This window comes from Salvelinus alpinus, chromosome 3, assembly GCF_045679555.1.
Source record: "Salvelinus alpinus chromosome 3, SLU_Salpinus.1, whole genome shotgun sequence".
Taxonomy (NCBI): domain Eukaryota; kingdom Metazoa; phylum Chordata; class Actinopteri; order Salmoniformes; family Salmonidae; genus Salvelinus; species Salvelinus alpinus.
The window spans coordinates 66,145,606-66,172,717 of NC_092088.1; the positions used below are offsets into that span (position 1 = coordinate 66,145,606).

Sequence of the window (27,112 nt, forward strand, 5' to 3'; positions counted from 1 at the left end):
TCAACAACAGTCACCCACGAAGCGTCGTTACCCATCGCTCCACAAAAGCCGCGGCCCTTGCAGAGCAAGGTGCAACACTACATCTAGGTTTCAGAGCAAGTGACGTAACTGATTGAAACGCTACTAGCGCGTACCCGCTAACTAGCTAGCCATTTCACATCCGTTACACATACACACGTTGACTCTTGGCAGTTTGTTGACAATTTGTGGTCCTGTGTGGCTCAGTTTGTAGAGCATGGTGCTTGCAAAACAAGGGTCGTGGGTTTGACTTCCACTGGTGCCACTCGTAAAAAAATGTGATGCATACACTACTGTACGTTGCTTTGGATAAAAGTGTCTGCTAAATGGCATGTTATTCATTATTATAATACTATGCAAATAGTTGAAATCAGCCTAATTGAATGGAAGTGTGGTCAGTCTAGAACAGTTGCTCATTGTTTCCTGGTTCTACATGTTTTATAGGTGGTGGCTATATGTTTGAGCCAGTAAGTGATAGCTAAAGGGACAGTTCCTTCTGAGAATTGTGGTGTAACCAGTTCAGCCACTATTCTTGAGCAGTATGTGTATTGGGCTCCCGAGTGGCGCAGTGGTCTAAGGCACTGCAGCTCAGTGCTAGAGGCATCACTACAGACCCTGGTTTGATCCTGGGATGTATCACAACCGGATGTGATTGGGAGTTCCATAGGGCGGCACACAATTGACTCAGCGTCGTACGGGTTAGGCTGTCATTGTAAATAAGAATATGTTCTTAACTGACTTGCCTAGTTAAATAAAGGTTAAATAATGAAAAATAATTATACCAAGAGAGAAGATGCTGATCCTGGATCCGTGGCACAATCTCAGAAAGTAGATGCACAGATAGACAAATGAGACAGATATTTCCCCAGATGCCTAAATGTGAAGCACCCGCTTGGCGTTTCCAAATATGGTAGTGAGAGGAAACCCACTGGTCAGCAGTGGGAGATGGAACGAGATGGAATTTAGCCGACATTCTGCAAATTTTCTCATCGATGAAACATTTGATTTCAATACAGTTTTCTGTTCCCAAAACTAGAATATTTAATGCACAGAGTGGACAAAGTTTTGTAGACTTTACCCGTGGCAAAAGTTTGTTTTAAATCTCGTTGTTTCGAAAGAGTGCAAAGGTGAAATGAGTTATTGCACACGCGCACTTCACAGCGTAGGCGTTCCCTAACGGAAATATGCAGATGTACTACAACGCGCCAATAGGATCTCGCTAGCTCGTGCTTTGTTCTGCCATCCTCCTTGCTTGTTCTGCCCACTATGACTCATTTGTTCCCATTGGAAACGACAGGCTTTGGTCTATCTTGGTTTAGTTGTAAACAATCTTTCGTAAAGGCGAGTCATCACCATGAGGCCGGAAATCGTGAAATTGCATAGCAACACCAATGAGAGCCGTCCTAACTGAGTGATTGCGATACTGTCGTAAATATGTTTTGGTGACCACTAGTGTCCTCTACGCTAAGCTGCATTTATCCAGCTTGTACATTCCCATAGTTATAATTTCCTCTGCACTGCTAACCACCACAGTCATGGCAGGTACTTTGGCACGTAAAGCTATTGACCATCTTAAAAGCAAGGAGTTCAGAGAGTATCTCATGAGGTATGACACATTTGCAAGATCTGGAAGATAGCTAACTTCAGTAACACTTACTTTACCAACTAGCCAGCTAACGTACCTAATATAGCAATGCAATTAATTATCAAACGTATCGAGCTAACGTTAGTTGTAAATTGTAGCTACCACCGTTAACTTTAAAAAAAAAAATTTTTTACAAATATTGTGGCTGGTCTGAAGGACGTTTGTTCTTGAATGTTTTTGGCATCACTCAAGCTAGCCCTTGTCGTCATGACCCCAATTACAATGCTGTTTCATTGCACGTCCCCTTTTGCGGGAAACATTTCGAACTTAACTTTTACGAGTTAGAAATAATTGTACAAATACAAAAGATACACTTAACGTACTTAGTTTAGCAAAGTTGCACCCAGCTGTGCTCTGAGTAACACTTGCTTTGAAACCCGACGTTGAATTGCATGGAATTTGAATCAGGAACGTTTCCTCTCGTGACCTCTATAAGCTAGAATGTTGAATAAAATTATATTTTAAAGTACTGGTTGTCCATGTGGTTGGTCCTTATGGCGGTAGAAATACGAGACAATACATCCACCTGAAAGTTTAATTACATCACCTTTTCAAAGCGCTGGTAGTGCGTTCAGATTTCTATCACCTGAAACATGTGCAGAACCATGTAAACACGAGCTCGGCAAGTATGCATGCTTCTCATGCATGTATTTTTATTTTTTTGTATCTTGTGCGAATGTTTCAGGCGATATCAAATGTGAATGCACAACCAGCGCTTTGAAAAGTTGCTGTAATTATACGTTCCAATGGATATATTGTCTCGCATTCTTACCGCCAAAAGGACCAACCGCACGGACAACCGGTATAGTATGTTAAAATATCATTTTATTTAACATTCTGACTTGTAGAGGTCATGATTGTTCCTTATGCAATTCAACGTGAGTTTTCAGGCAAGAGTAACACAATAGAAGTGCTAGAGCAAGTTGAGAGGTTGTGTGGTACCTCGGCTGGAGGCTGTGTTGTACCTCTTTTGTATTTGAAAGATTGTTTCTCGTTGGTGTGAAAGTTAAGGTTTACAAAACCGTATCACAAGCGAGGATTATTAAAGGTGCAATATGCAGAAATCACTCCGCCATTTCTTGGTTGCTAGAATTCTAATAGTTTGCCTAATTTCGGTTTGTGACAACAAGCAAGTTTAGAGAATCATCGTCCCCTTTAAATCATTGAAGTAATTTTCAGTAACCAAAAATATTGTGTTTGAAGCTGGTGTGGAGGGGTAAGACACAAAAACAAAATTTAAGACAGGAAGCATAGAAATAGCGCACATAGAAATTATTCACAAGCATTTCGCTACACCCGCAATAACATCTGCTAAACACGTGTATGTGACCAATACGATTTGATTTACCACTTCAGTGAGAATGACACATCTATAACTCACATTTCTATGTGAGTTTGGTCGGGTCGCCCCAAAAGGTTTGATATTGCAGCTTTAACGTTTCTAAACGTCAAAACAGAGTGTCAGGACACCTTCAGCTGAACCCAAAAGGGGGCCAGCGGCTGTAAGCCCTTGTGGGCCCCCTTGGGTTCTCGAGAGCTAGCTGTCAAACTAGCCTACTGCTGTGTGTGCTGATGTGTTGCTGGTGATGTCAGCCCTATATTAGTATTATGCCGTGTTTACGTCATGTCGGCATAATCAGAGGAACAACTTGGGAGTGTTGAGATTGGTTCTTGCATCTTTCCTTTCTCAACATTGACAGCCGAAAACATGGCCATGTTTGTGGCCATTTTCAGTGATGCGTGACGTCATAGTTCAGCATGTGGGAAAGATCGGGGTCCAGAGATCATACCGGAGTTTCCTAGTCGTAATTATGAGTTGGAGGGGCGTTCACATGCAATGTTTCCTGGTAGGAAGGTCATATTCACGAGTTCCCTACATGACTTGAACTCTGCATTATTAGTTTGTCAGGCATGATGCGATGTGTTGGTTGTTTTCCTGAGGTATAGGCATATCTCCTAACCAAAACTCCTTTGTCTTATGTCTGTCATCTTGGTGTCCTCCCGGGAACGTTGAAAATAAGCACAGTAAGTTTTGTTTTTGTCTACTCAAAAGGCACTCGCACATCTGAGCTATCTGTGTTACTGGTACATGGTAACAATTGAATAATGAGGAAAAAAGAAGAAATCCCACACACTGCGTTTGTTAGCATCACTGCTCTTTATTTAGCTTTACGTATCGGCCTCAAGGCCTTCGTCAGAGCTTTTTGTATACTAAAAAAATCACAGAATGTTTTGGCTTCATTGAACATAGCAGATAGACTCCTCGCTTAGGTAGTTAGTTGGCAAGACTGTATAATTGCTATGGCAGCTTGAATACATTTGACCCTTACAGTAACCTTGTTGCTCTCTACATGAATTGTTCCTTGAAATGTTGTTTTCTACTTCTATTCCAGCACTTCTGGGGACCTGTGGCCAACTGGGGTCTGCCCATAGCTGCCATCAGTGACATGAAGAAAAGCCCTGAGATTATCAGTGGCAGAATGACCTTTGGTGAGACGATTGGAGAACAGACACAACACAATTGCTGCCGTTTAGCTAGCTTATAACATTAGGGACTTTCTGCCAGGATTGATCGCCTGTTCACTATAATACCAGCAGCAGTCTCACGCTTGTTGAATAACTCCATGCTTTGATAAAGTAGAATTCCAATAGGTTAACATTATTCTTTGAACTTCAACAATCCTTTCCTGCAGTCTAACACACGAGGCAAGAACATTTTGTTTTTTTCTGATAAGGATGTCTGAAAGATATGAATAAAGTTTCAAGTCCTTATTTATTCAGTGTTCTTTGTTGTTGCCCCCCCTCCCCGGCAGCTCTGACCTGCTACTCACTCCTGTTTATGAGGTTTGCATACAAAGTTCAGCCAAGGAATTGGCTCCTCTTTGCTTGCCACCTAACCAATGAGACAGCCCAGCTCATTCAAGGATCACGACTTATCAAATACAAGTAAGCTCACATTTTACTGTACTGCATGATTTGCTTATTTCAATGCCAAGCTCATTTTATTTTATACCAGTTTTCCATTTTGGTTACAAAGCACTGTGCAACAACAGCACCGTGCAACAATTGGCCCAGGGTCGTCCAGCTTTGACCGGTGTATGCCATCATTGTAAATCAGAATTTGTTCTTAACTGACTTGCCTAGTTAAATAAATAAAATAAAAACACATACAGTACCAGTCAAATGTTTGAACACACCTACTCATTCAAGGGTTTTCTTTATTTTTACTATTTTCTGCATTGTAGAATAATATTGAAGACATCAAAACTATGAAATAACACATATGGAATCATGTAGTAACCAAAAAAGTGTTAATCTCAAATATATTTTGAATTGTTTTTCAAATAGCCACCCTTTGCCTTGATGACAGCTTTGCACACTCTTGGCATTCTCTCAACCAGCTTCATGAGGAATGCTTTTCCAACAGTCTTGAAGGAGTTCCCACATATGCTGAGCACTTGTTGGCTGCTTTTCCTTCACTCTGCGGTCAAACTCCTCCCAAACTATCAATTGGGTTGAGGTCGGGTGATTGTGGAGGCCAGGTCATCTGATGCAGCACTCCATCACTCTCATTCTTGGTCAAATTGCCTTTACACAGCCTGGAGGTGTGTTCTGGGTTATTGACCTGTTGAAAGAAAAATGATAGTCCCACTAAGTGCAAATCAGATGGGATGGCGTATTGTTGCAGAATGATGTTGTAGCCATGCTGGTTAAGTGTGCCTTGAATTCTAAATAAATCACTGACAGTGTCACTAGCAAAGCACCATCACACCACCTCCTCCATGCTTCACGATGGGAACCACACATGCGGAGTTCATCCGTTCGCCTACTCTGTGTCTCACAAAGACGTGGCAACTCGAACCAAAAATCTCAAATTTGGACTCATCAGACCAAAGTACAGATTTCCACCGGTCTAATGTCCATTGCTCGTGTTTCTTGGCCCAAGCAAGTCTCTTCTTCTTATTGGTGTTCTTTAGTAGTGGTTTCTTTGCGGCAATTAGACCATAAAGGACTGATTCATGCCGTCTCCTCGGGAACAGTTGATGTGTCTGTTACTTGAACTCTGTGAACCATTTATTTGGGCTGCAATCTGAAGTGCAGTTAATTTCTGATTTCTGAGGCTGGTAACTCAAATGAACTTATCCTCTGCAGCAGAGGTATCTCTGGGTCTTCTTTTCCTGTGGTGGTCCTCATGAGAGCCAGTATCATCATAGCGCTTCATGGTTTTTGCAACTGCACTTGAAGAAACTTTTTTTTAAATTTTCTGCATTGATTGACATTCATGTCTTAAAGTAATGATGGACTGTCAGTTTATTTTCTTATTTGAGCTGTTCTTTCCATAATATTAACTTGGTCTTTTACCAAATAGTGCTATCTTCTGTATACCAACCCTCCCAAGTTGCGCAGCGGTCTAAGGCACTGCATCTCAGTGCTAGAGGCGTCACAACAGACCCTGGTTCGATTCCAGGCTGTATCACAACCGGCTGTGGTTGGAGTCCCATAGGGCGGCGCACAATTGGCCCAGTGTCGTCCCGGGTAGGGTTTAGCCGAGGTAGGCCGTCAATGTAAATAATAATTTGTTCTTAACTGACTTGCCTAGTTAAATAAACAATACCTTGTTGAAACAACTGATTGACTCAAACACATTAAGAAGGACAGAAATTCCACAAATTAACTTTTTAAGAAGGTACACCTGTTAATTGAAATGCATTCCAGGAGTACTTCAGAGAATGCCAAGCGTGTGCAAAGCTGTCAAGGCAAAGGATGGCTACATTGAAGAATCACAAATACAAAATATATTTTGATTTATTTAACACTTTTTTTTGGTTACTACATGGTTCCATATGTGTTCTTTCATAGTTTTGATGTCTTCTTTGTGGCACTTGTTAGGGTATAATAGATGGATATTTCAAGGAGGCCACAGCCTTGAAGCCCAAGCATCTTTTGGGATTTCTCCGTACAAGAACATGTTGAAAGTTACCATCAAATTAACAAAAAATTTACAACATGGAAGCACAGTACTTTATGGCATTCATTTTATCCATATCCATGAAAGCATCTTAACTACAGTCTCTGTCTTTCTCTCTTCTTTAAAAAAAAAAATATATATACAGTTGAAGTTTACATACATCTTAGCCAAATACGTTTGAACTCAGTTTTTCACAATTCCTGACGTTTAATCCTAGTAAAAAATGCCCTGTCTTAGGTCAGTTAGAATCACCACTTTATTTTAAGAATGTGAAATGTCAATAATAGAGAGTGATTTATATCAGATGTTATTTCTTTCATCACACTCCCAGTGGGTCAGAAGTTTACATGCACTCAATTAGTATTTGGTAGCATTGCCTTTAAATTGTTTAAATTGGGTCAAATGTTTCGGGTAGCCTTCCACAAGCTTCCCACAATATGTTTGGTGATTTTTTGGCTCATTCCTCCTGACAGAGCTGGTGTAAGTCAGGTTTGTAGGCCTCCTTGCTCGCAAATGCTTTTTCAGTTCTGCCCACATATTTTCTATAGGATTGAGGTCAGGGCTTTGTGATGGCCACTCCAATACCTTGACTTTGTTGTCCTTAAGCCATTTTGCCACAACTTTGGAAGTATGCTTGGGGTCCATTTGGAAGACCCATTTGCGACCAAGCTTTAACTTCCTGACTGATGTCTTGAAATGTTGCTTCAATATATCCACATCATTTTCCTACCTCATGATGCCATCTATTTTGTGAAGTGCACCAGTCCCTCCTGCAGCAAAGCACCCCCACAACATGATGCTTCCACCCCCGTGCTTCACGGTTGGGATGGTGTTCTTCGGCTTGCAAGCCTCCCCCTTTTTCCTCCAAACATAACAATGGTCAGTATGGCCAAACAGTTCTATTTTTGTTTCATCAGACCTGGGGACATTTTTTCAAAAAGTATGATCTTTGTCCCCATGTGCAGTTGCAAACCGTAGCCTGGCTTTTTTATGGCGGTTTTGGAGCAGTGGCTTCTTCCTTGTCCTTTTAGGTTATGTCGATATAGGACTCGTTTTACTGTGGATATAGATACTTTGTTACCTGTTTCCTCCAGCATCTTCACAGGGTCCTTTGCTGTTGTTCTGGGATTGATTTGCAGTTTTTGCACCAAAGGACGTTCATCTCTAGGAGACAGAACGCGTCTCCTTCCTGAGCGGTATGATGGCTGCATGGTCCCATGGTGTTTATACTTGCGTACTATTGTTTGTACAGATGAACGTGGCACCTTCAGGCGTTTGGAAATTGCACCCAAGGATGAACCAGACTTGTGGAGGTCTACAATTTTTGTTTCTGGGGTCTTGGCTGACTTCTTTTGATTTCCCCATGATGTCAAGCAAAGAGGCACTGAGTTTGATGGTAGGCCTTGAAATACATCCACAGGTACACCTCCAATTGACTCAAATGATGTCAATTCGCCTATCAGAAGCTTCTAAAGCCATGACATTTTCTGGAATTTTCCAAGCTGTTTAAAGGCACAGTCAACTTAGTGTATGTAAACTGCTGACCCACTGGAATTGTGATACAGTGAAATAATCTCTGTAATAAATTACTTGTCATGCACAAAGTAGATGTCCTAATCGACTTGCCAAAACTAAGGTTTGTTAACAAGAAATTTGTGGAGTGGTTGAAAAACGAGTTTTAATGACTCCAACCAAAGTGTATGTAAACTTCTGACTTCAACTGTGTGTGTGTATATGTGTGTGTATGTATGTATATATATATATATATATATATAAATTACACACACACACACTGTACCCACATAGATATTGAAACATAGTCACTGGTTATAATTTAAGACTAAATGCTATTCTACAGAATGTGTATCTACAGTAATGCTGATGGATTTTTCCCCCCTTCTTTCCAGCATGGAGAAGAAGTCATCTTAGGGGTGGAATTGCAGAATATTTAGTTTAATTAGAAACCAGCATCGTTTGGCTGTATGGGTTTCAGGTGTATGGCAATTTTATCTTATCATTGCATACCTATGTAAAACTCTTAACTTAATTAACAATTTTTAAGTTTCAACTTATGTTGAAGATCGCCATGTCTGTTTCTTCAGGTATATAAATGAGGTCAATGAATAGATTGATTTTGCACCATGTATCATGCACAAACTAATGAAATGGAGTCTGTAGAGGCCCTTTTACAGATGTCTTTTAAAGAGATGGTCTGTAACACATGCACTCTAGGTTACGTCCTCATTTTGGTAAATGTATTAGCTACCAATAACACAATCTTTATCAGAATGTACAGGCAATACAAGTGGTACTCTGTTGTGTTGCCATGGCAGTGTTATTTCTGAAGATAATGAATAAACCGTTATCTATTTCCCATAAATGAAACTTCCTCTTACACTGATCAAACTACATGCTCATAATGTCTAATAAACTGTCTGATATCCATTGAGTGGCTGATTAACTTTTACATTCATGAAGACAGAACTCTTCCAGGAAGGCTGCATTCTGAATTACCTTGATGAAAGGCATCAGTGAACATTCTGCCTTAGTTATGTGAACTGCAATGTCTTTTTGAAGTTGTATCTTGCTCTCAACATGCTTTTTATTTTAAATGTCTTGTTAATTTTAGTAATGATACTTGAGGTGAAATAGCTAGACATATCTTCTTATAGACAGACGCATGCAGTGGCCATTGAATGTTATGACTCGTAATACAGTATCTGTTAAAAATATTCCTTTTTTTATTTGAGTTTAGCATGAGCAGTCACACATTTACATCATAAACATAGCAGTATAAATACTAGTAAAATTACCTAATGTTTTACATTGTTGAAAATTGCAAAACCCACTTTTAATTTTATTTTTATCAAGAAACTACCTTTTTATGGTCAGGCTTTTCTTCAGTTGGATAGGTTCAGTGCAATACATTTAGAAAGGGTCATTTTCCCTTGAAAAATGTATGTTAGTGTATTAGTAGAAAGAAGTATGTGTTTTAATGATTTTATTTATTGTCTGATCATAATACTGTCTTGTTTCCCAGTTAGTAATTACAATCTGTCTGAATTACAATTATTTTCAATACACATCTTATCACTCATATTGTTATTCAATAGATAGTTTATTTTTTACTGAGGCATTGGACAACTGCTTTAATCCTAGTATACCACTTCCTATTTCACTGCTGCAGTATCATAAGCTTTCCCTGCTAGGTATATCTGAATTATGTTAACACATAAAGGTGCAATACACTTCACAAAGTCACCCTTTTTATTGATGGAACACTTGGTTAAAAAAAGTCACCCCCAAAAAGCCTGTTTCACAAGTCATCACTGGTGATCACAAGGCCATTGGCTATCTGGTTCTCAAGAATCAGCCCCTCCTCGTCCTCCTGCACAAACAATGGAGATAATTAAAATGATCAACAACAAGCATTTTAGGTCTGCACAATGTTTTCATACAAGGTCTAGGAAATGTATTAACCTATTAGATATATTTGCACCATAATTACACAAAGGATTCATTGTCTACTACAGTGCATAGTGATCAAGTACACTTTATTCTTCCTATTGTTTGGATTAACAGGTCACTCACCTCGTCTCTGGGAATGTAGTCTTTTTCTGTGCTTCTGTACGACACTACATGGATAAGAGTATATACTCTGAAAAGAGAAACCGCACAGTGTACTTTTAGGTTGAGGTTGTAATCATATTCTATTTGTCTTTCTGTCTTTTATTTGGAAATGTCTGTCTTATGCATGTTTGGAAGGTGGTGTTATGTTGATATATCATGTATCAAATTATTATATATCATGTATCATATTGTGTTTGAGAAAAGTTTGCCCACCTGTGGTAAAGCATAGCCAGGAACTGCACCACTAGAAGCACAGCAAATGACAAGAGGAACATCAGACTGAGAGGCTCCACCTTCAGGTATTCTCCAGATGATGTGCCATTTGGCCAGACTTTTTCAATCTTGATACTAATCACATCACTTCCAATGGCTTGTAAAAAGAAAGTGGCCACAATCCACAAAACGTTGACGATGAAATACAGAAACACTGCCTGTAAAACAGCAAAAATAAAATATCATTCTACAAGCCATGTGAGTAAACAAATAGATGGATTTAGAAGAAATTAATATAAAAGCACACCTTGTTCCGTAGTGACTTCAGTTCCCTTGTCACTTCCTCTTTATGTGCTTTATCATCAACAATAGGTGCAAGGTATCTCTCAAGCAGTTTCTTCCAAAAGTCATGTTCTTCCTGCCAAAATGCATAGGGAAACATGGTAGCTATATTTGCCCATTTGTAATATTCATAATCCCTACCTAGATGAGAACAAACACATTGTTGTGCAACACTCTATTATTCAGGTCAGGGGCAGACTCGGACCAGAAATCAGCCCTGGCATTTATAACACACCTGGCGATTATTTTCCTTGCGGGAACCATTATTAGCCAGATATTTATAATTTTGCGCTAAAATCCCAGGTTAGACAGGCACATTGGGCTAAAAATGGACCAGCCCAACTGTCATTTCAGCCGCCCCTGATTCAGATTATAATTCAAAGGGTGGTTCTAGAGTACTGAGTCTACTTGTTGCTGAAGTCCATCCCAGGCCATATGTAGAGAAAACAATGCCTGGAGCTGCATTGATAAAACACCAGGCGATACAATATAACATATAAATACAATATGAATGGCATGTGGCACTCAAGCAAATACCTCGGTCAGTTTCTCCACCTGTGGGGCAATGAGGGTCTTCTCTATGGCTCTTTTCACCCTCCTCTCCAGCCTCTCCATGCGGTTGGTTTTTAGGATCCTCCTGGCGGCCTCGTTAAGGGCGTACTGCAGCTCTTCTAGCTGGCTGTCGCTCAGCACGTCCTCTGGGCCCACCTTGTCCTTCAACTCTCCGTTCACCGTGTCGGTTAGCATCATCACCAGCTCTTCACACACATCCTCCTGGTTCTTGTTCCTCAGGTTGTAGCGGATCTGCTCCTGAAGGTTCCTTTTCATGTTGGCGTAGGTCAATTTCTTCAGGAACTCTTCCTTGACAGGCTGAACCCAATCTATTTATTGAAAGCAAATTGTGTAGAGATGAGGGTGCTGTTGAGTATAATTCAACTTGCAGTTACATACTGACTTTTTGTATGTTAGCAGTTACAGCTATACTCTTTTATTGACGTGATCCTTTATCAATAATCATGTCTACAGGTTGCGCATTATTTCACAGGATGTTTCTATTGGTATTTACCTGGTATTGTATGTAGGAAATCAGTGGGTACTTTGATACCAGATGGTGGCTTGTGGTACTTGATTTAATTAAACGTTTTTAATTAATTGGTAATTATGATGTAACTACAATTTTACCTTGTAAGTTTTCAATAAATGCCTAGTCATTTATGTACTGTAAGATTAAGTGCTTTCAATTGAAAAGGGTTATCAAGAAGCAGGTTAGCAAATGGATGGTAAAGATTAGACTTTCATGAACTAAAACACCTACCACTTTGAGGTAGTATTTCTCTTTCTTCCTCGGTGAAGCCACTATAAAGCGAACCATCATAAAGCATATTATCATCATCTTCGTTGTCATCTTCAATGCTGGAATAAGCACTCTCCTTTTTAGCAATGCTGTCAACACTGTCATCACTGCTGTGAACAAGATTATGAAAAGTTACAACAGATATAGCACTTCATTTGATAAAAGTTTGCATTAAACAGTATAATGAGCAAGATCCTTTGGGCCTTTGTGAAATGCTTTGTACATGCCTTGTATCAGATTTTGAGTCGCTGTCTTTCTTGGCCAATTTGCTGTCTGAAGACTTTGAAAGTATTCCCTTGTTGTTTTCTTCATTCGGTGCATTATTTATCTCTTTCTTAGTGTTGGCCTGTTGTTCTTTCACCACCTGTTCGGTGACTTGCGTGTTTGGATTGACTGCCTGCTGGAGTTGCTGGAGTAGCAAGTTATCGGTCTCTTGAGTAACTTGTAGTTTCATATCCCAACAGCAGAGTTTGCAGTTGTGATCACAGAGAACATTCTGGGTCATCTTTTCTTCTTTTTCCTTGTTTGTCTCTCGGGTGCCCCATGTGACAATGTGCATGTTCACCAGCGAGTAGATTGTGAGCAAGAGATAACCACTGGGGATACAGATGAAGTACATCAGACCATAGATGATCATGCTGAACTCCTGGGGATGAAGGATGGCAGTTACCAGGTACATGACAGCCATTGACACCAGGAAGAGGCCAGTTGGGGTGATAAATGTGCCCTGCATAGCCATGTCACCTGGGGAACGAATGAAATTAAATGTGACTCGTAACAGTCTGACTTGGCACCAATCAACAATAGTGATGTAAGAGTTAGTGGTAAACTACAGCTTAATCTCAGAACACAGAACTAAATCAGTTACTTAGGCTGTCATGAGAGACTAAACACAGCTCAATGTCATACAGTATGTTTGGGTGAAAATAAACTAGAACAAAGTCTACCTGTGGCATACTGATGATAGGTTAACCGACAATGTCAAAATATAGAAATAGTTATGATGATGGGACAGGCAATAACATATTATTTATCACCAGCCCCCACCCTTTAAATGATAAGAGGTAGCTTCTATCTTTGCATAAATAACTTGTGGTATGTAGTGAAAAGTCATTGCCAAAGCTTACCGATGATGGCGAAGAATGATGCTAACATCAGAAAGGCGTATAACACACTCATAATGGCTGCAATGATGATCTGGGCGTTTGGTTTTGCCAAAAAGCAAATGAACATGTAGAAAATAGGTGGGATGACTGCTATGATTATGGACAGGGTTCCTTTAATTTGGAACACAAACTGGAAAGCACCTAAAAGGAAGACAGAAAAAGGGTGAATACTTCCTGGAATAGAGATCTGTATATCCTATCATATAAGAACAATACCATTTGAACTCATCTTCGCCACATTACTTTTATGGTTTTATTGAACCAAAGCAAAAGTCATACAGTGCTGTGAAAAACTATTTGCCCCCTTTCTCTACTTTTGCATATTTTTGATACTGAATGTTATCAGATCTTCAACCAAAACCTATTAATAGGTAAAGGGAACCTGAGTAAACAAATAACACAACAATGAAATACTTATTTAATTTATTTCATAAACAAAGTTATACAACACTGAATGCCCCTGTGTGATAAAGTAATTGCCTCGTTACACTCAATAACTGGTTGTGCCACCTTTAGCTGCAATGACTCCAACCAAACGTTTCCTGTGGTTGTTGATCAGTCATTTTGTCCCACCCTTCCCATTTTGTCCCATGCAGAACTGCTTTAACTCAGCGACATTTGTGGGTTTTCAAGCATGAACTGCTCGTTTCAAGTCCTGCCACAACATCTCAACTGGGATTAGGTCTGGACTTTGACTAGGCCATTCCAAAACTTCAAATGTGTTGCTTTTTAGCCATTTTCATATAAACTTGATTGTGTGTTTTGGATCATTGTCTTGCTGCTGCATTGTCTTCCAGCTGCGCTTCAGCTTCAACTCACAGACGGATGACCTGACATTCTCCTGTAGAATTCTAACGCAACTCGTCCAGGTCCTGAGGCAGCAAAGTATTCCCAAACCATCACACTACCACCGCATGCTTGACTGTTGATATAAGGTTCTGACTGTGGAATGCAGTTTTTGGTTTTTGCCAGGCATAATGGGACTGATGTTGTCCAAAAGGTTATACTTTTCACTCATCTGTCCATAGAACATTCTTCCAAGAGTCTTGATGATCATCATTCCAGCTGCTTTTTGGCAAACTTGAGTCAACCTTTTGGGTGTTGCATGACTTTGTTAATTAATTAAATAAAATTAGTTAACATTTTTTTTGTTATTTGTAAACTCAGGTACCCTTTATCTAATATTAGGTTTTGGTGGACATTCAGTGTCAAACATACGCAAAAAATAGAGAAAATCAGAAAGGGGCCAAAAGCTTTTTCACTGAACTGTATACTGTAACTCTGTCACGCTTGTGATAATGGACGGACCAAGGCGCAGCGTGATTTGAGTTCCACATCCTTTTATTAAGTGAAAACTTCTCAACAAAACAATAAACAAGCAACGGAACGTGACTTACGTGGTGCAACAAGCACAAACACAAACAATATCCCACAAAAGCAGGTGGGAACAGGGACACCTTAAGTATGATCCCCAATTAGAGACAACGATAGAGACAACGATAATCAGCTGCCTCTAATTGGGAACCATACTCAATCCCAAATAATATAAATAAATTGACTAGAACACCCCCTAGTCACACCCTGACCTACAACACCATAGAGAACCAAGGGCTCTCTATGGTCAGGGCGTGACAGTACCCCCCCCCCCCAAAGGTGACTACTCCGGCCGCAAAACTCATGGGTTTTCAAACTTGTTTTGCCCAGGGACCCCTAACCAGGCAAACATGAGACCCAGTGACCTCCATCATAAATTAGCACAAAAAAAATGTAAATAAACTAAATAGATTTGGGAGACAGTTACTTTTATTTTGACCTCCCCACTGTTCATTGGAAGAGGAAGTGTAAAGTCTAACATAGTCTATTAATTAACTAGAAAGGTATCTTGGCGGCATAGGAAACATTTTGCTTTTGTAAAGCACATTTTCTGCAATTCTCCAAATTATTTCATGGAGCTAAGAGAAAATGTTGCAGTTTTAAAGCTGCAATTCTATGCATTTTGCCATGGCTAATGCTGTGTTCCTCTGCTCAAGCATTATAACAAAATCAATGGTCATGTGTCCTGAATGCCCGGTTTTAAAACATTTCTATTCTACCTAACTGTCTGACTGTGTTTGATTGTTAGTTATTTTCTGCATGCTTTCTATTTGTTTTTGGTCATCTGTTTTTGGTCATCTAAGTTAACACTGAAACTTTTTTTCCATCCCAAAATGTAATTTTCTATATCAGTAATTAACTCCAATGACTGTAATTTCCTCCATATTAAAGGGATAGTTCGAGATTTTGGCAATGAAGCATTTGATCTACTTCCCCAGAGTTGTGAACAGGAACAGCTAGCATGTTAACTGTTCATTGCGGTAATGCTAGTTAGAATTGGCTCATGAAACTACCTCCTCATGAAACTTCCTTCATGCTGGACGCAGACGTAAAAATGGTATCTAAGGTGATATTCTGTTGCAGCTAGCGATATTCATAAAATAATAATTTTTCACAAAAAATCGCCCAAAATATTCTTTCTAACAAATAAACTAAATCGCAGACCCCTGCAGTACCTCCGCGGACCCCAGTTTGAAAAGCCCTGCTTTAACTGATGGGTAGACATACTTTATGGTTATACCTTTAGCCCTGTGCCCTAAAATGTTAAAGTCATATGTAATCTCATCCACCCAGTCAGTCGACGCTCTGCCTGAAGTTGAGCTTTTGAATTTTCTGACAATTAGAAATACTTAACTTTACTTAATTATTTAGAGTGTAAGATGTTGGGGGGTGTTAAGCTGACATATGGATTGTTTTAAAATGGTCATACTATGGATCATTTAAATATTGATTTTGGCCTTTACTACTAAAGCCCATAGAAATGCATTGAATAACACATTCATAAATGTTTGTGAGAGTGTCCCTTTCTATAGAGTGGTTATAATAGTGTGTAGGTCAAACCGCAGGTGCGGAAGTGCGACACTGGCGGATGCGGTGGATTTAGACGCATTCAATGCAAAAAAACAGATATCTCTAGTTTAAGCTGACAGATTTTGACAGGTATTTGTTTGTTATGTAATATAGATTGACGCACCAGTTTTTAAGGGAATAAGTGGTACATCTGCTTTTACCACAGCTCTAGTTATTCTCGGTCATACAGTATAATCGGTATTCATAAACATTAATTTCCAAGAAATAACCGAACAAGTACAGTGTGAGATTGGTGCCCACCTGCTATCATCAGAGAAACAGAGGCAGGGCCAAGAATGGAGGAGCTGACAGTGAATATCTGGTAGAAGATGTAGAGCCTGGAGATAGAAGAGTTCCTCTTGACTGTCTCATTGCCGCTGTGCAGGAGGTCCAGGGTGTTGGCTAGAGTGGAGGGCCCCCAGCGACGCCTCTGGTTATAGAACTCTTTGAACTCCTGAGGGGAGTTGGTGTAGGCGTCTGACGCAGCGTTGTACTCCACTCTCCAGCCCTGCTGGAGGAGCAGGGTGCACAGCCAGCGGTCCTCACCTGGCCAGCAGGAAGAGGGAAGATTCATGAAAGTCAATGTACGAATCAGGTCCTAGGACAGGTGCGCACTATAATGATTATCTCTAGGGAACACTTAAGCAGCTTGCAAATATGTATGGCACCCTTGGTCGACTGAAGCCAACAGAGATAGTTCAAGGAACTGTGATAATAATACTTTCTATGAACCCCCTGTGTAAAGGCTGATATCGACAATCAAGTTTTGTTGATGAGAGAATAAGAAAGTAGTCACCTTGATCATATTGAACGTACTCAGAAGCTCTAGTTGCAGTGGTTGTATATCTCTTGAGCACATTGTCATCCATCAGAGCTGATCCCCTGAACAAGCTGAAGCATCCAGGACTGCAGAGGACTGAACCAAAAACGTGCTCAGCTGTTTTCTGGAGCCAGTGACCAACAGCGTACTCAAATTTCTGATACCACACCATTGGACCTACAATAGAATAAAATGCACGTTAAATCTTTTGTCTTGCCCATTCACCCTCTAAATGACACACATACACAATCCATGCCACAATTTATTGTCTCAAGGCTTAAAAATCCTTCTACCTGTCTCTTCCTCTTCATCTACAGTGATTGAAGTGGATTTAACAAGTGACATCAATAAGGGATCATAGCTTTCACCTGGATTCACCTGGTCAGTCTGTGTCATGGAAGAGCAGGTGTTCCTAATATTTTGTACACTCAGTGTATATGCTAGACATTGCAATGTCTGAGTGGACCACCTAAATATTTGGTAAAGCTTTACTCACCCATTCCTGTTGGATGGATTCTTCCACATGCAGCACCCACATTGCCGTACTTCCGAAGTCGATCCACCAGTAAGATCAGAGCTGCGGGGTGGAAGTCTGTATCCCCATCCAGAGCCATGATGTAGGTATTGTCATCAGATATGTGTTTTCTCTTACTGTCATTGTCATGCTGTGGCAACAGGAAACTCTCCCCATCCAATGATATTAGACTGGCACGGCAAGGATTATTCTGTCTCTGTACAAGACACACAAAAAATATCATACACATTAATTTAGGAAAACCATGGAAACCATGGCTGTCTACTGATTTAAATTAGCATTAAATGTATTACATACCGTTATCTTTTGAGGATTCTTGACAATGTATCCTTTCCACCCAAGCAGATAGTACAGGTACATGATCTGAAAGACATGTCAGATGCAAACCTATAACCATTTGATTTTCCTGAAGTGTTTCCATTCTAAAACCAGAAAGCAATAACAAGATATACATATATTCTTCAAGAAATGTAATTAAAGTATGTTAACATACAGGAATATTGAAAATATTGAATATTGAAAATCATCCCACCCACCTGTGACCATCTCTTCTTGTTTCGGATCAGCTGTTTGTCTTTCAGATGGAAATACAGCATGTTTCCCTCTGGCATCACAAACATTAATCGCCCACCATAGGGAGTCTCAATAATTGACACATCATCAGGCTCCTTATTGGTGAATACCCTGAAATACACAAACATTCAAGATTCATTATAATACAGTTTGCAGTCTTTGGATGAATAGAATTGTCAGTTGTAGTGAATGCATCATTACGCGTGCTTGTGCTCATTAATTGACACTATTGTTTCGGTTATATGGAACAAAGAGCAAAGAAAAACCAAATATCCACTTACCTGTATACCTCTATGACCACATGAATGAGATCGGTCACATATTCGTTGACAAACTTTTTGCCTGTCTCCTTTTCTATCATGAATGCGTCATCTACAAATATGTGGCATTCAAAGTCAAAAACATCTTTATGTTCCTCTTTTGGGTCACCTCTGTACCGGTCCAACCTGAAACCATCAAGACACATATGATTACATAAAGTCAGATTTTTCTGCTTAACATTGTGATCACCTCCTTATCATTCGTTCTATTTTCTGAAAGTCTTTTGGCCCCGTACAACTGATATGCAACGCATTTTACACAATGTTTGTGATACAAATTATATCTTGTGATACAACAGAGAGTTTGTCTGTACAAACATGTTTACACAAACATTTTACGGTGTCACAACAACTCTTGTGTACTTATTTTTGTTCAGAACAACTCTCTGTTGTATCACAACCGTTTGTGCCAAATGTGTTTGTGCCAAAAGGCTTCATGAGTTATACAACTTGAGTGTGTACGGGGCCATTGTTTTGTGTTGTATACAAGAGGCCTCTGCTTTACCTGAACATGGATGTCAGGATCTTCAACATCTCATCATAGGTCTCATGCCACATTGTTGCACAGAGGTAAATTACACAATTTTCCACGTCATCAACAACACTACTGTAGAAGGAAAAACATTGGGAAAGTGTGAGAACTTGTTTGGATGGATGGGGAGAGAGAACTGTTTCTAATCATGTTAATGTCAGTGAGTATATTTCAGCACAATACCACTGAGTCTCTGTGTTATATAGTGCACTGTCGGTAAAACTAAACAATAAGTGAACAAATGTCTATTTGCACTGTTGCAATGTGAAGTATTGGACCACATGGACTTAATCAATTAAATAGTAGAATCTTGCCTCTCTTGGTTCCTCGTTCGTACAACCTTCATCTTGGTGTTCAGAAGCAGAGACAGGTCGATGAAGGCAGACTCGTATAGGCGTCGCACAAACAGCTCAGTTGTGCGCTCGATCCTCTGGACCCTGAAGTTCCACACGTAGTAGGTGCATGTGATGAGCCCGAGCCACATGCAAATCCCCTCCAGCGCAAGTAGGGAGAAAGGCCAGGTCCAGTAATGGCTGCTCAAAGATGTCCTGCAGATGCTCTTGGTGATCTCCAGCATCACAACTGCGCTAGTGTTCTTTGTGCTTAGTTCAACTAGGCTCGAGCAAAAGTCTGTGATAGAAGTTGTGTCGGCCCCAGCTAGGTCTTCAGATTGCGTTAGGAAAAGGATCATGCCGAGGATAAGAACGGCAGGCCCAGTGAAACAGACAGGGAAGGCGAAGCTCATTCGCACAGAGTGGATCTTACAAGCCACCACCCCAAACCAATGGCATGCAGCAGAAAAAAAGGCTTGGAGGAAAAGGACAATAAGACCAATATCAAGTGTCTCTCTATGCCTTGCAATTGTATTTTCATCGTCATCTGCCTTAGCAGTGAAATCAAAATCTGACCATACAATGTTTTCCTGTATCAACACGTGGTAGATGAGGTACACAGCAGCAATGACTACTATCCTTAAGAGGCTGGATATCACAAACACAAAGTCTCTGAAGGTGTCCAACTCAGTCAGCATTTCTTGCATGTTGTTGCTCGCCTGCACTGGGTTTTCCCACCAGGTCAGAGAAACCAAAAAGGATGCAAAAACTGCAATGCCAACATACCAATAACAGTCATCTTCCTGGCCTGATACATAAGAGGATACCCGAACGTAATAGTCTGCCCCAAGGAGAAAGTAGCCAGTCAAGACAAGCATAAGAGAACAAATGGGGAAGATGATCTTCCAGTTCTCTCTCTGCAGGCGAAATGCTATCTGTAGGACAGAGGAAAGCATGCAGACTCCCCCAGAGATGAACAGATTTGTGAGTACATCAAACTGGGGCATCACTACCAGCACCAGGATGGAGGTCCCAAGAGACACCAGGCATTCAATGCCACACACCTGAAAGATATAGATTTCAATTTGTATTGACAGCAAGCAATTCAAGGAGCAATTAAGAGTTACAAAGATCACCAAGGAGTCAAATTGTGTAGTATTTCACAGTGTCAACTTACAATTCCCAGAGTTCTCATGTTTGGCGGAACAAAGTTCTTGAAAGCGCATTTCCACAGTGACTTGAGGAACACGAGCAGGTTGGGCACCACCAAAGAGCACACCAACATGAGCACGTAGTATTGTCTTTCCTTGGGAGTCCTAGTCGATGTGGGGCTTGAGAGCGTGGATAGAACGAGCAGAGAGCCCTGCAGATTGGATGTAACACAACTGACATCAGACTTCTTATATTATAAAATCAAAGGTGACTGAATTAATTCATTTAGACACTGATCTACACAGGGTTGGGTAATAGCTGATTACATGTAATCGTTTTTTTTTTTAAATAACACTGGAATCCATTATGTTACTATCAAAAATATTGTAATCAGATTACATATACCAAAAAAAAATGATGATTACTTCTTGGATTACTTTTAAATTCAGAAATGACATAGGCAAAAATACATTATGACACCTTTCTGTTTTCTCAATGACATTAAATTCAGCACTGAAACAAGGCTCAAGTTAAAGTTTGTTCCATCTGAGTGAGTCTGACCACAAGTCAGAGACCACTATGATGACACATCAAATGCGTTTGATGGGCTCTATTTGTCTTCTTCTAACGCCTCTTAAGAGGAAAGTAATTGAAAAGTAAATTAATGTAATCAGATTACGTTACTGAGTTTGGGTAATCCAAAAATTATATTACTGATTACAATTTTGGACAGGTAACTAGTAACTGTAAAGGATTACATTTAGAAAGTAACTTACTCAACCCTGAAACTACATAGTACATAGTAAATGTGAACATGTCCTTCATAGTATTTTGACCTCACAAGGAGAATGTTTGCAGTGTACATGTTAGAGAGAAAAACAGATAGGAGAGTACAAAGTGTCTAGGGTACAGTCATGTCATAAATTCTCTTGCTCCACATCTGCCCATGGAGATGGCAATACCAGCTGAGACGGTAAGGGGAAACGTACAAGAGGCTTTAATTAGTATTACTTCTGTCAATGGAAACATTATTAATTTAGTTAGAAAAAATCGATTGCTCAGTCGTTGTCATGCATGGCCTACAGTATCACATAAATAATATATGTGGATATAGACCAGTGGAGGCTGCTGAGGGGAGAACGGCTCATAATAATGGCTGGAACGAAGCGAATGAATGGCAACAAACCATGTGTTTGATGTATTTGATACCATTCAACTTATTCCATTCCAGCCATTACCACAAGCCCGTCCTCCCCAATTAAGATGCCACCAACCTTCTATGATATAGACATAACATATTTCTATATGCCCTCTCATTAAAGACAGTCATGAGTTTTGTCTCATATAGAACCTATACCGCTTCCCTTGTAAATTATTAATCAATGCTGATGTGGGTAAGGGAACGATGGCCCCAGTGAAGCAGACAGGGAAGGCGAAGCTCATTCGCACAGAGTGGATCATTCAAGCCACCACCCCAAACCAATGGCATGCAGCAGAAAAAAAGGCTTGGAGGAAAAGGACAATAAGACCAATATCAAGTGTCTCTCTATGCCTTGCAATTGTATTTTCATCGTCATCCGCCTTAGCAGTGAAATCAAAATCTGACCATACAATGTTTTCCTGTATCAACACGTGGTAGATGAGGTACACAGCAGCAATGACTACTATCCTTAAGAGGCTGGATATCACAAACACAAAGTCTCTGAAGGTGTCCAACTCAGTCAGCATTTCTTGCATGTTGTTGCTCGCCTGCACTGGGTTTTCCCACCAGGTCAGAGAAACCGAAAAGGATGCAAAAACCGCAATGCCAACATACCAATAACAGAATTTTTCCACATTTTGTTACAGATGATTCTAAAATGTTTTTTTAATTTTTTATTCCTCATCAATCTACACACAATACCCCATAATGACAAAGCAAAAACAGGTTTTTGCTAATTTATAAAATGTTTAAAAAAATAAATAATAACATTTACATAAGTATTCAGACCCTTTACTCAGAACTATTGAAGCACCTATGGCAGTGATTACAGCATCAAGTCTTCTTGGGTATGATGCTACAAGCTTGGCACACCTGTATTTGGGGAGTTTCTCCCATTCTTCTCTGCAGATCCTCTCAAGCTCTGTCAGGTTGGATGAAGAATGTTTCTGCACAGCTATTTTTATTTTATTTATTTTACCTTTATTTAACTAGGCAAGTCAGTTAAGAACAAATTCTTATTTTCAATGACGGCCTAGGAACAGTGGGTTAACTGCCTTGTTCAGGGGCATAATGACAGATTTGTACCTAGTCAGCTCTGGGATTCGAACTTGCAACCTTTCGGTTACTAGCCCAACGCACTAGGCTACCCTGCCGCTACCCTGCCGCCCCTATTTTCAGGTCTGTCCAGAGATGTTCGATCAAGTTCTAGTCCAGGCTCTGGATGGGCCACTCAAGGACATTCGGTACAAAGACTTGTACCGAAGCCACTCCTACATTGTCTTAGCTGTATGCTTAGGGTGGTTGTCCTGTTGGAAGGTAAATCTTCGCCCCCAGTCTGAGTTCCTGAGTGCTCTGGAGCAGGTTTTCATCAAGGATCTCGCTGTATTCTGCTCCGTTCATCTTTCCCTCGATCCTGACTGGTCTCCCAGTCCCTGCCACTGAAAAACATCCCCACAGCATGACACTGCCACCACCATGCTTCACCGTAGGGATGGTGCCAAGTTTCCTCCTGATGTGGCGCTTGGCATTCAGGCCAAAGAGTTCAATCTTGTTTTCATCAGACCAAATAATCTTGTTTCTCATGGTCTGAGAGCCTTTAGGTGCCTTTTGGCAAATTCCAAGACGGCTGTCATGTGCCTTTTGCTGAGGAGTGGCTTCTGTCTGGCCACTCTACCATAAACACCTGATTGTGCTGCAGAGATGGTTGTCCTTCAGGAAGGTTCTCCCATCTCCACAGAGGAACTCTAGAGCTTTGTCCGAGTTACCATTGGGTTCTTGGTCACCTCTCTGACAAATTAAGTTGTAGAAACATCTCAAGAATTATCAATGGAAACAGGATGCACCTGAGCTCAATTTTGAGTCTCATAGCAAAGGGTCTGAATACTTTTGTAAATCTTTTTTTTCCTTTTTTTTTACAAAAATGTAGATAAAACTGTTTTCACTTTGCCATTATGGGGTATTGTGTGTAGATTGCTGAGAAAAAAATATATCTAATCCATTTTAGAATAAGGCTGTAACGTAACAAAATGTGGAAGAAAAGGGGTCTGAATACTTTCCCGAAGGCACTGTATCTGATACTGTATGGATTCGATATACATTACAGGGATAGTTTACCCAAATTACACAATTACATATTGGTTTCCTTACCCTGTAAGCAGTCTATGTAAGCAGTCTATGGACAAGGTAGATCTATGGAGTCTATGGATAAGGTCTGACAGCAAACCATGATTTGTTTTAATTTCCCTGGCACTGTTCCACATGCTAACATTTTAGCATTTGTAGCACAAATCCCATTAAATCATGAATGTATTGCAATGTATTGCAATGCATCTGTCATGGGACCGATATTTGGACATGATGTGCGAAAAAAATGCTAATATCTGTTCCATTACTTAAATGGGATTTCTGCCGCAAATGCTAAAAAGTTAGCATATGGAAACAGTGCCAGGGAAACTAAGCCAAATCATGTATTGCTGTCATACTTTATCCATAGACTGATTACAGGATAAGGAAACCAATGTGTTATTTTGTAATTTGGGTGAACTATTCCTTTAAAATATGATTATAAGATGATGGTATTATGCTTGAATGTGCTGATCCAGTAGTTGCCAGGTTCAGGGTGCTGGTCCGTAATTGTGGCTCACCTTGCTGATGACAGCACTGGACAGGACCATTATCCCCACGAACCCTGCCACCAGGTGCTGGAACAACTCAAAGCATCTTCTCTTCTCCTCTTTCTCAGCACCAATGGGATTCAACTGGAATGGATCCCAGGTGTCCCTATGACAGTATCAAAAACAATTTCAAACATTTAGTTAAAACTGTTTTTACTGACTCATAAACCATCCTTAAAACATGAACTGTAAGTCTTTATAAACCCTTTATAAACTGTTACTTTAATATCTAACTTGAAGATATGTTATATCAAAGGAAGTCTAGTGGCACAAGTGAGTCACAAGTGGCATCAAACAACATCCATTTTCAAGTGTGTGGCAGGCAAAGATGACACTATATTAGGCACTATTGAATCAATGGAAATGGGACTGTTGATGGGGTACAGTAGATACTGACAACTTCATACCCCAGTCTACATATATCTAATGAGCTTTGCCTTTGAAACATCCAAACACACCCAACCCAATTGTGACCCGCCCTACAAGTTGAATCACCCTAATTAAGATAAGACCGTTTATCCATTATATTAACCTTATGTAAACTATCGCTTATACAAGCTTTGTGGGTTAAGTGTCATCTCTACCAGGCTTACTGAAAGAAACTGATTTGAAGAGGGAACCAAATGTTGATAATCGTGTCTCAAATAATTAATCTGAATAGACTGTTGATTATGATCTAGCTCAGTGGTTCTCAACCTGGCCACCTATAACATAGCCTGCCTGATCATAAGCCTTACACCTATATTTGTAGGCTATTATTCACCCTGAAACATGAATGTATTGCAATGCATCTGTCATGCTCGTTCGAATGAGTCTCAAAACACTTATTGTAAGCATAATGTAGTAATGAATAATACATTGTCAGATATCTTTGTTTTTTCATTCCTTTTGATAGGCTTATCAGAACAAAAGGTCATAAGAAGCATTTGGGAAGGAATTAAACTTTGCTTCCTTCCCACTGGGCAAAAACTGGTTCCACGTCATTTCAACAACAAAAACAACAATAAATGTGATGAGGTTGAATCAACATGGAACATGGATTTGCAAAAAGTCATCAGCGTAAGCAATTTTTGTCTGTTTTTCACCCAACTTGCAACCTAAATCCAATGACATGGTGAAATTTGTTGTGGATTTCAAATTTAATTCACACGAGTTGACAACTCAACCAAACGTAAATCAAAACTAGTGGGTTGTAATGTACACTGAGTGCACAAAACATTAGGAACACCTTCCTAACATTGAGTTACACCCTCTTTTGCCCTCAGAACAGCCCCAATTCATCGGGACATGCACTCTACAATGTGTCGAAAGTGTTCCACAAGGATGCTGGCCCATGTTGACTCCAATGCTTATCACAGTTGTGTCAAGTTGGCTGGATGTCCTTTGGTTGGTAGACCATTCTTGATACACACAGCTGTTGGTCGTGAAAAACCCAGCAGCATTGCAGTTCTTGACACACTCAAATCAGTGCGCCTGGCACCTACTACCATACCCCGCTCAAAGGCACTTAAATATTTTGTCTTGCCCATTCACCCTCTGAATGGCACACACACAATCCATGTCTCAAGGCTTAAAAATCCTTCTTTAACCCATCTCCTCCCCTTCATCTACACTGATTGAAGTGGGTTTGTTTCCTATGCATAGTCACTTCGCCCCCACCTACATGTACAGATTACCTCAACTAGCCTGTAGCCCCGCACACTGACTCGGTACCGGTGCCCCCTGTATATAGCCTCGTTATTGCTATTGTGTTACTTTTTATTATTACTTTTTATTTTAGCCTACTTGGTAAATATCTTCTCATTCTTGAACTGCACTGTTGGTTAAGGTCTTGTAAGTAAGCATTTCACGGTAAAGTCTACACTTGTTGTATTCGGCGCATGTGGCAAATAAAGTTTGATTTGATTTAACAAATTACATCAATAAGGGATCATAGCTTTCACCTGGATTCACCTGGTCAGTCTGTGTCATGTTCCTAATGTTTTGCGCACTCAGTGTAATTTCAATTTCATAATTTCATTTCTTTCTACAGAGCTAATTATTTTCAGGATCAGGCCCTGTGAATCCTAACAGTTTTGCCTGAAATTATTCCCACATTTCATCTGAATTCATTTATTTTAAATGACTAAAACTTACCTGTGCCTCCCTTCCCTTTTCCGCCCTCTGAATTTGAGCTCCTCCATGTTTCACCGTCCTTAGTGGTAGAGCTTAGTAGTCCTTAGTAGCAGTCCATTTACTGAGGTACTAAGGTATTGATATGCGTACGTTTACTTTAATCAACTACCACTGTCTGCAACGCCTCGCCCCTCCCTCGTTTACTGCTCATTAACCATAAAGAGGTACAAGGATCATACATAAGACACTTTAACATTTTTATTATCGCTCACGGAAATGAATGAAACAAGAAATGTGGCATTATGAGGTGTCTTTTTGTTTGCCTTTATGATAGTGTACATGTGATAGGTTGATTTACATGTTGTATGTACAAAATTAACCACCTCAAACATTTACATGTCTTCAGTGGGGCAATTTCTTTACCAAGATGAGTTACATAGCAACAATGTTTTGAGAATATGTTTGATATTCTAGTTATATTGTTACAGAGCATAAATTAACAGTGATTCAGTGCAAGGTCATAGTATGATGAAGGACCTCATAGATGAAAATCCACCACTCACACAATCTTAAACAC

General features: G+C 40.0%; 2 protein-coding genes across 2 annotated transcripts; one reads left to right on the forward strand and one right to left on the reverse strand.

The window, feature by feature from the left end:
• The first annotated feature begins 1,432 nt into the window (after positions 1-1,432).
• On the forward strand, positions 1,433-9,077 carry LOC139571140 (mitochondrial pyruvate carrier 1-like). The gene is made up of 5 exons (XM_071393736.1): positions 1,433-1,624; positions 3,685-3,688; positions 4,057-4,153; positions 4,477-4,609; positions 8,540-9,077. Exons 1-5 carry the CDS (start codon positions 1,554-1,556, stop codon positions 8,559-8,561), a joined length of 327 nt encoding a protein of 108 aa, XP_071249837.1. The 5' UTR covers positions 1,433-1,553; the 3' UTR covers positions 8,562-9,077.
• A 292-nt stretch (positions 9,078-9,369) lies between these two features.
• LOC139569839 (chitin synthase chs-2-like) lies at positions 9,370-26,603 on the reverse strand. Its single transcript, XM_071391175.1, has 19 exons — positions 26,557-26,603; positions 24,391-24,526; positions 20,570-20,755; positions 19,375-20,456; positions 19,034-19,135; positions 18,490-18,654; positions 18,172-18,319; positions 17,933-17,998; positions 17,597-17,831; positions 17,077-17,277; positions 16,542-16,826; positions 13,299-13,478; positions 12,399-12,915; positions 12,133-12,281; positions 11,355-11,698; positions 10,783-10,893; positions 10,476-10,693; positions 10,224-10,290; positions 9,370-10,020 (listed from the first exon to the last, which is right to left on the reverse strand). The coding sequence occupies exons 1-19, from the start codon at positions 26,601-26,603 to the stop codon at positions 9,949-9,951; spliced, it is 4,311 nt and encodes a 1,436-aa protein (XP_071247276.1). The 3' UTR covers positions 9,370-9,948.
• Between the last annotated feature and the right edge of the window lie 509 nt (positions 26,604-27,112).

Bases quoted from the DNA above. Each gene is read 5' to 3' on its own strand.
- LOC139571140 (XM_071393736.1), top strand. From the start codon at position 1,554: ATGGCAGGTACTTTGGCACGTAAAGCTATTGACCATCTTAAAAGCAAG. The intron at 4,154-4,476 runs GTGAGACGATTG...CCTCCCCGGCAG, and splicing joins CAGTGGCAGAATGACCTTTG to CTCTGACCTGCTACTCACTC. The intron at 4,610-8,539 runs GTAAGCTCACAT...CCTTCTTTCCAG, and splicing joins TCACGACTTATCAAATACAA to CATGGAGAAGAAGTCATCTT.
- LOC139569839 (XM_071391175.1), bottom strand. From the start codon at position 26,603: ATGGAGGAGCTCAAATTCAGAGGGCGGAAAAGGGAAGGGAGGCACAG. The intron at 18,320-18,489 runs GTAAGTGGATAT...TGTGTATTTCAG, and splicing joins GTGGTCATAGAGGTATACAG to GGTATTCACCAATAAGGAGC. The intron at 11,699-12,132 runs GTAGGTGTTTTA...TTCAATAAATAG, and splicing joins AGAAATACTACCTCAAAGTG to ATTGGGTTCAGCCTGTCAAG.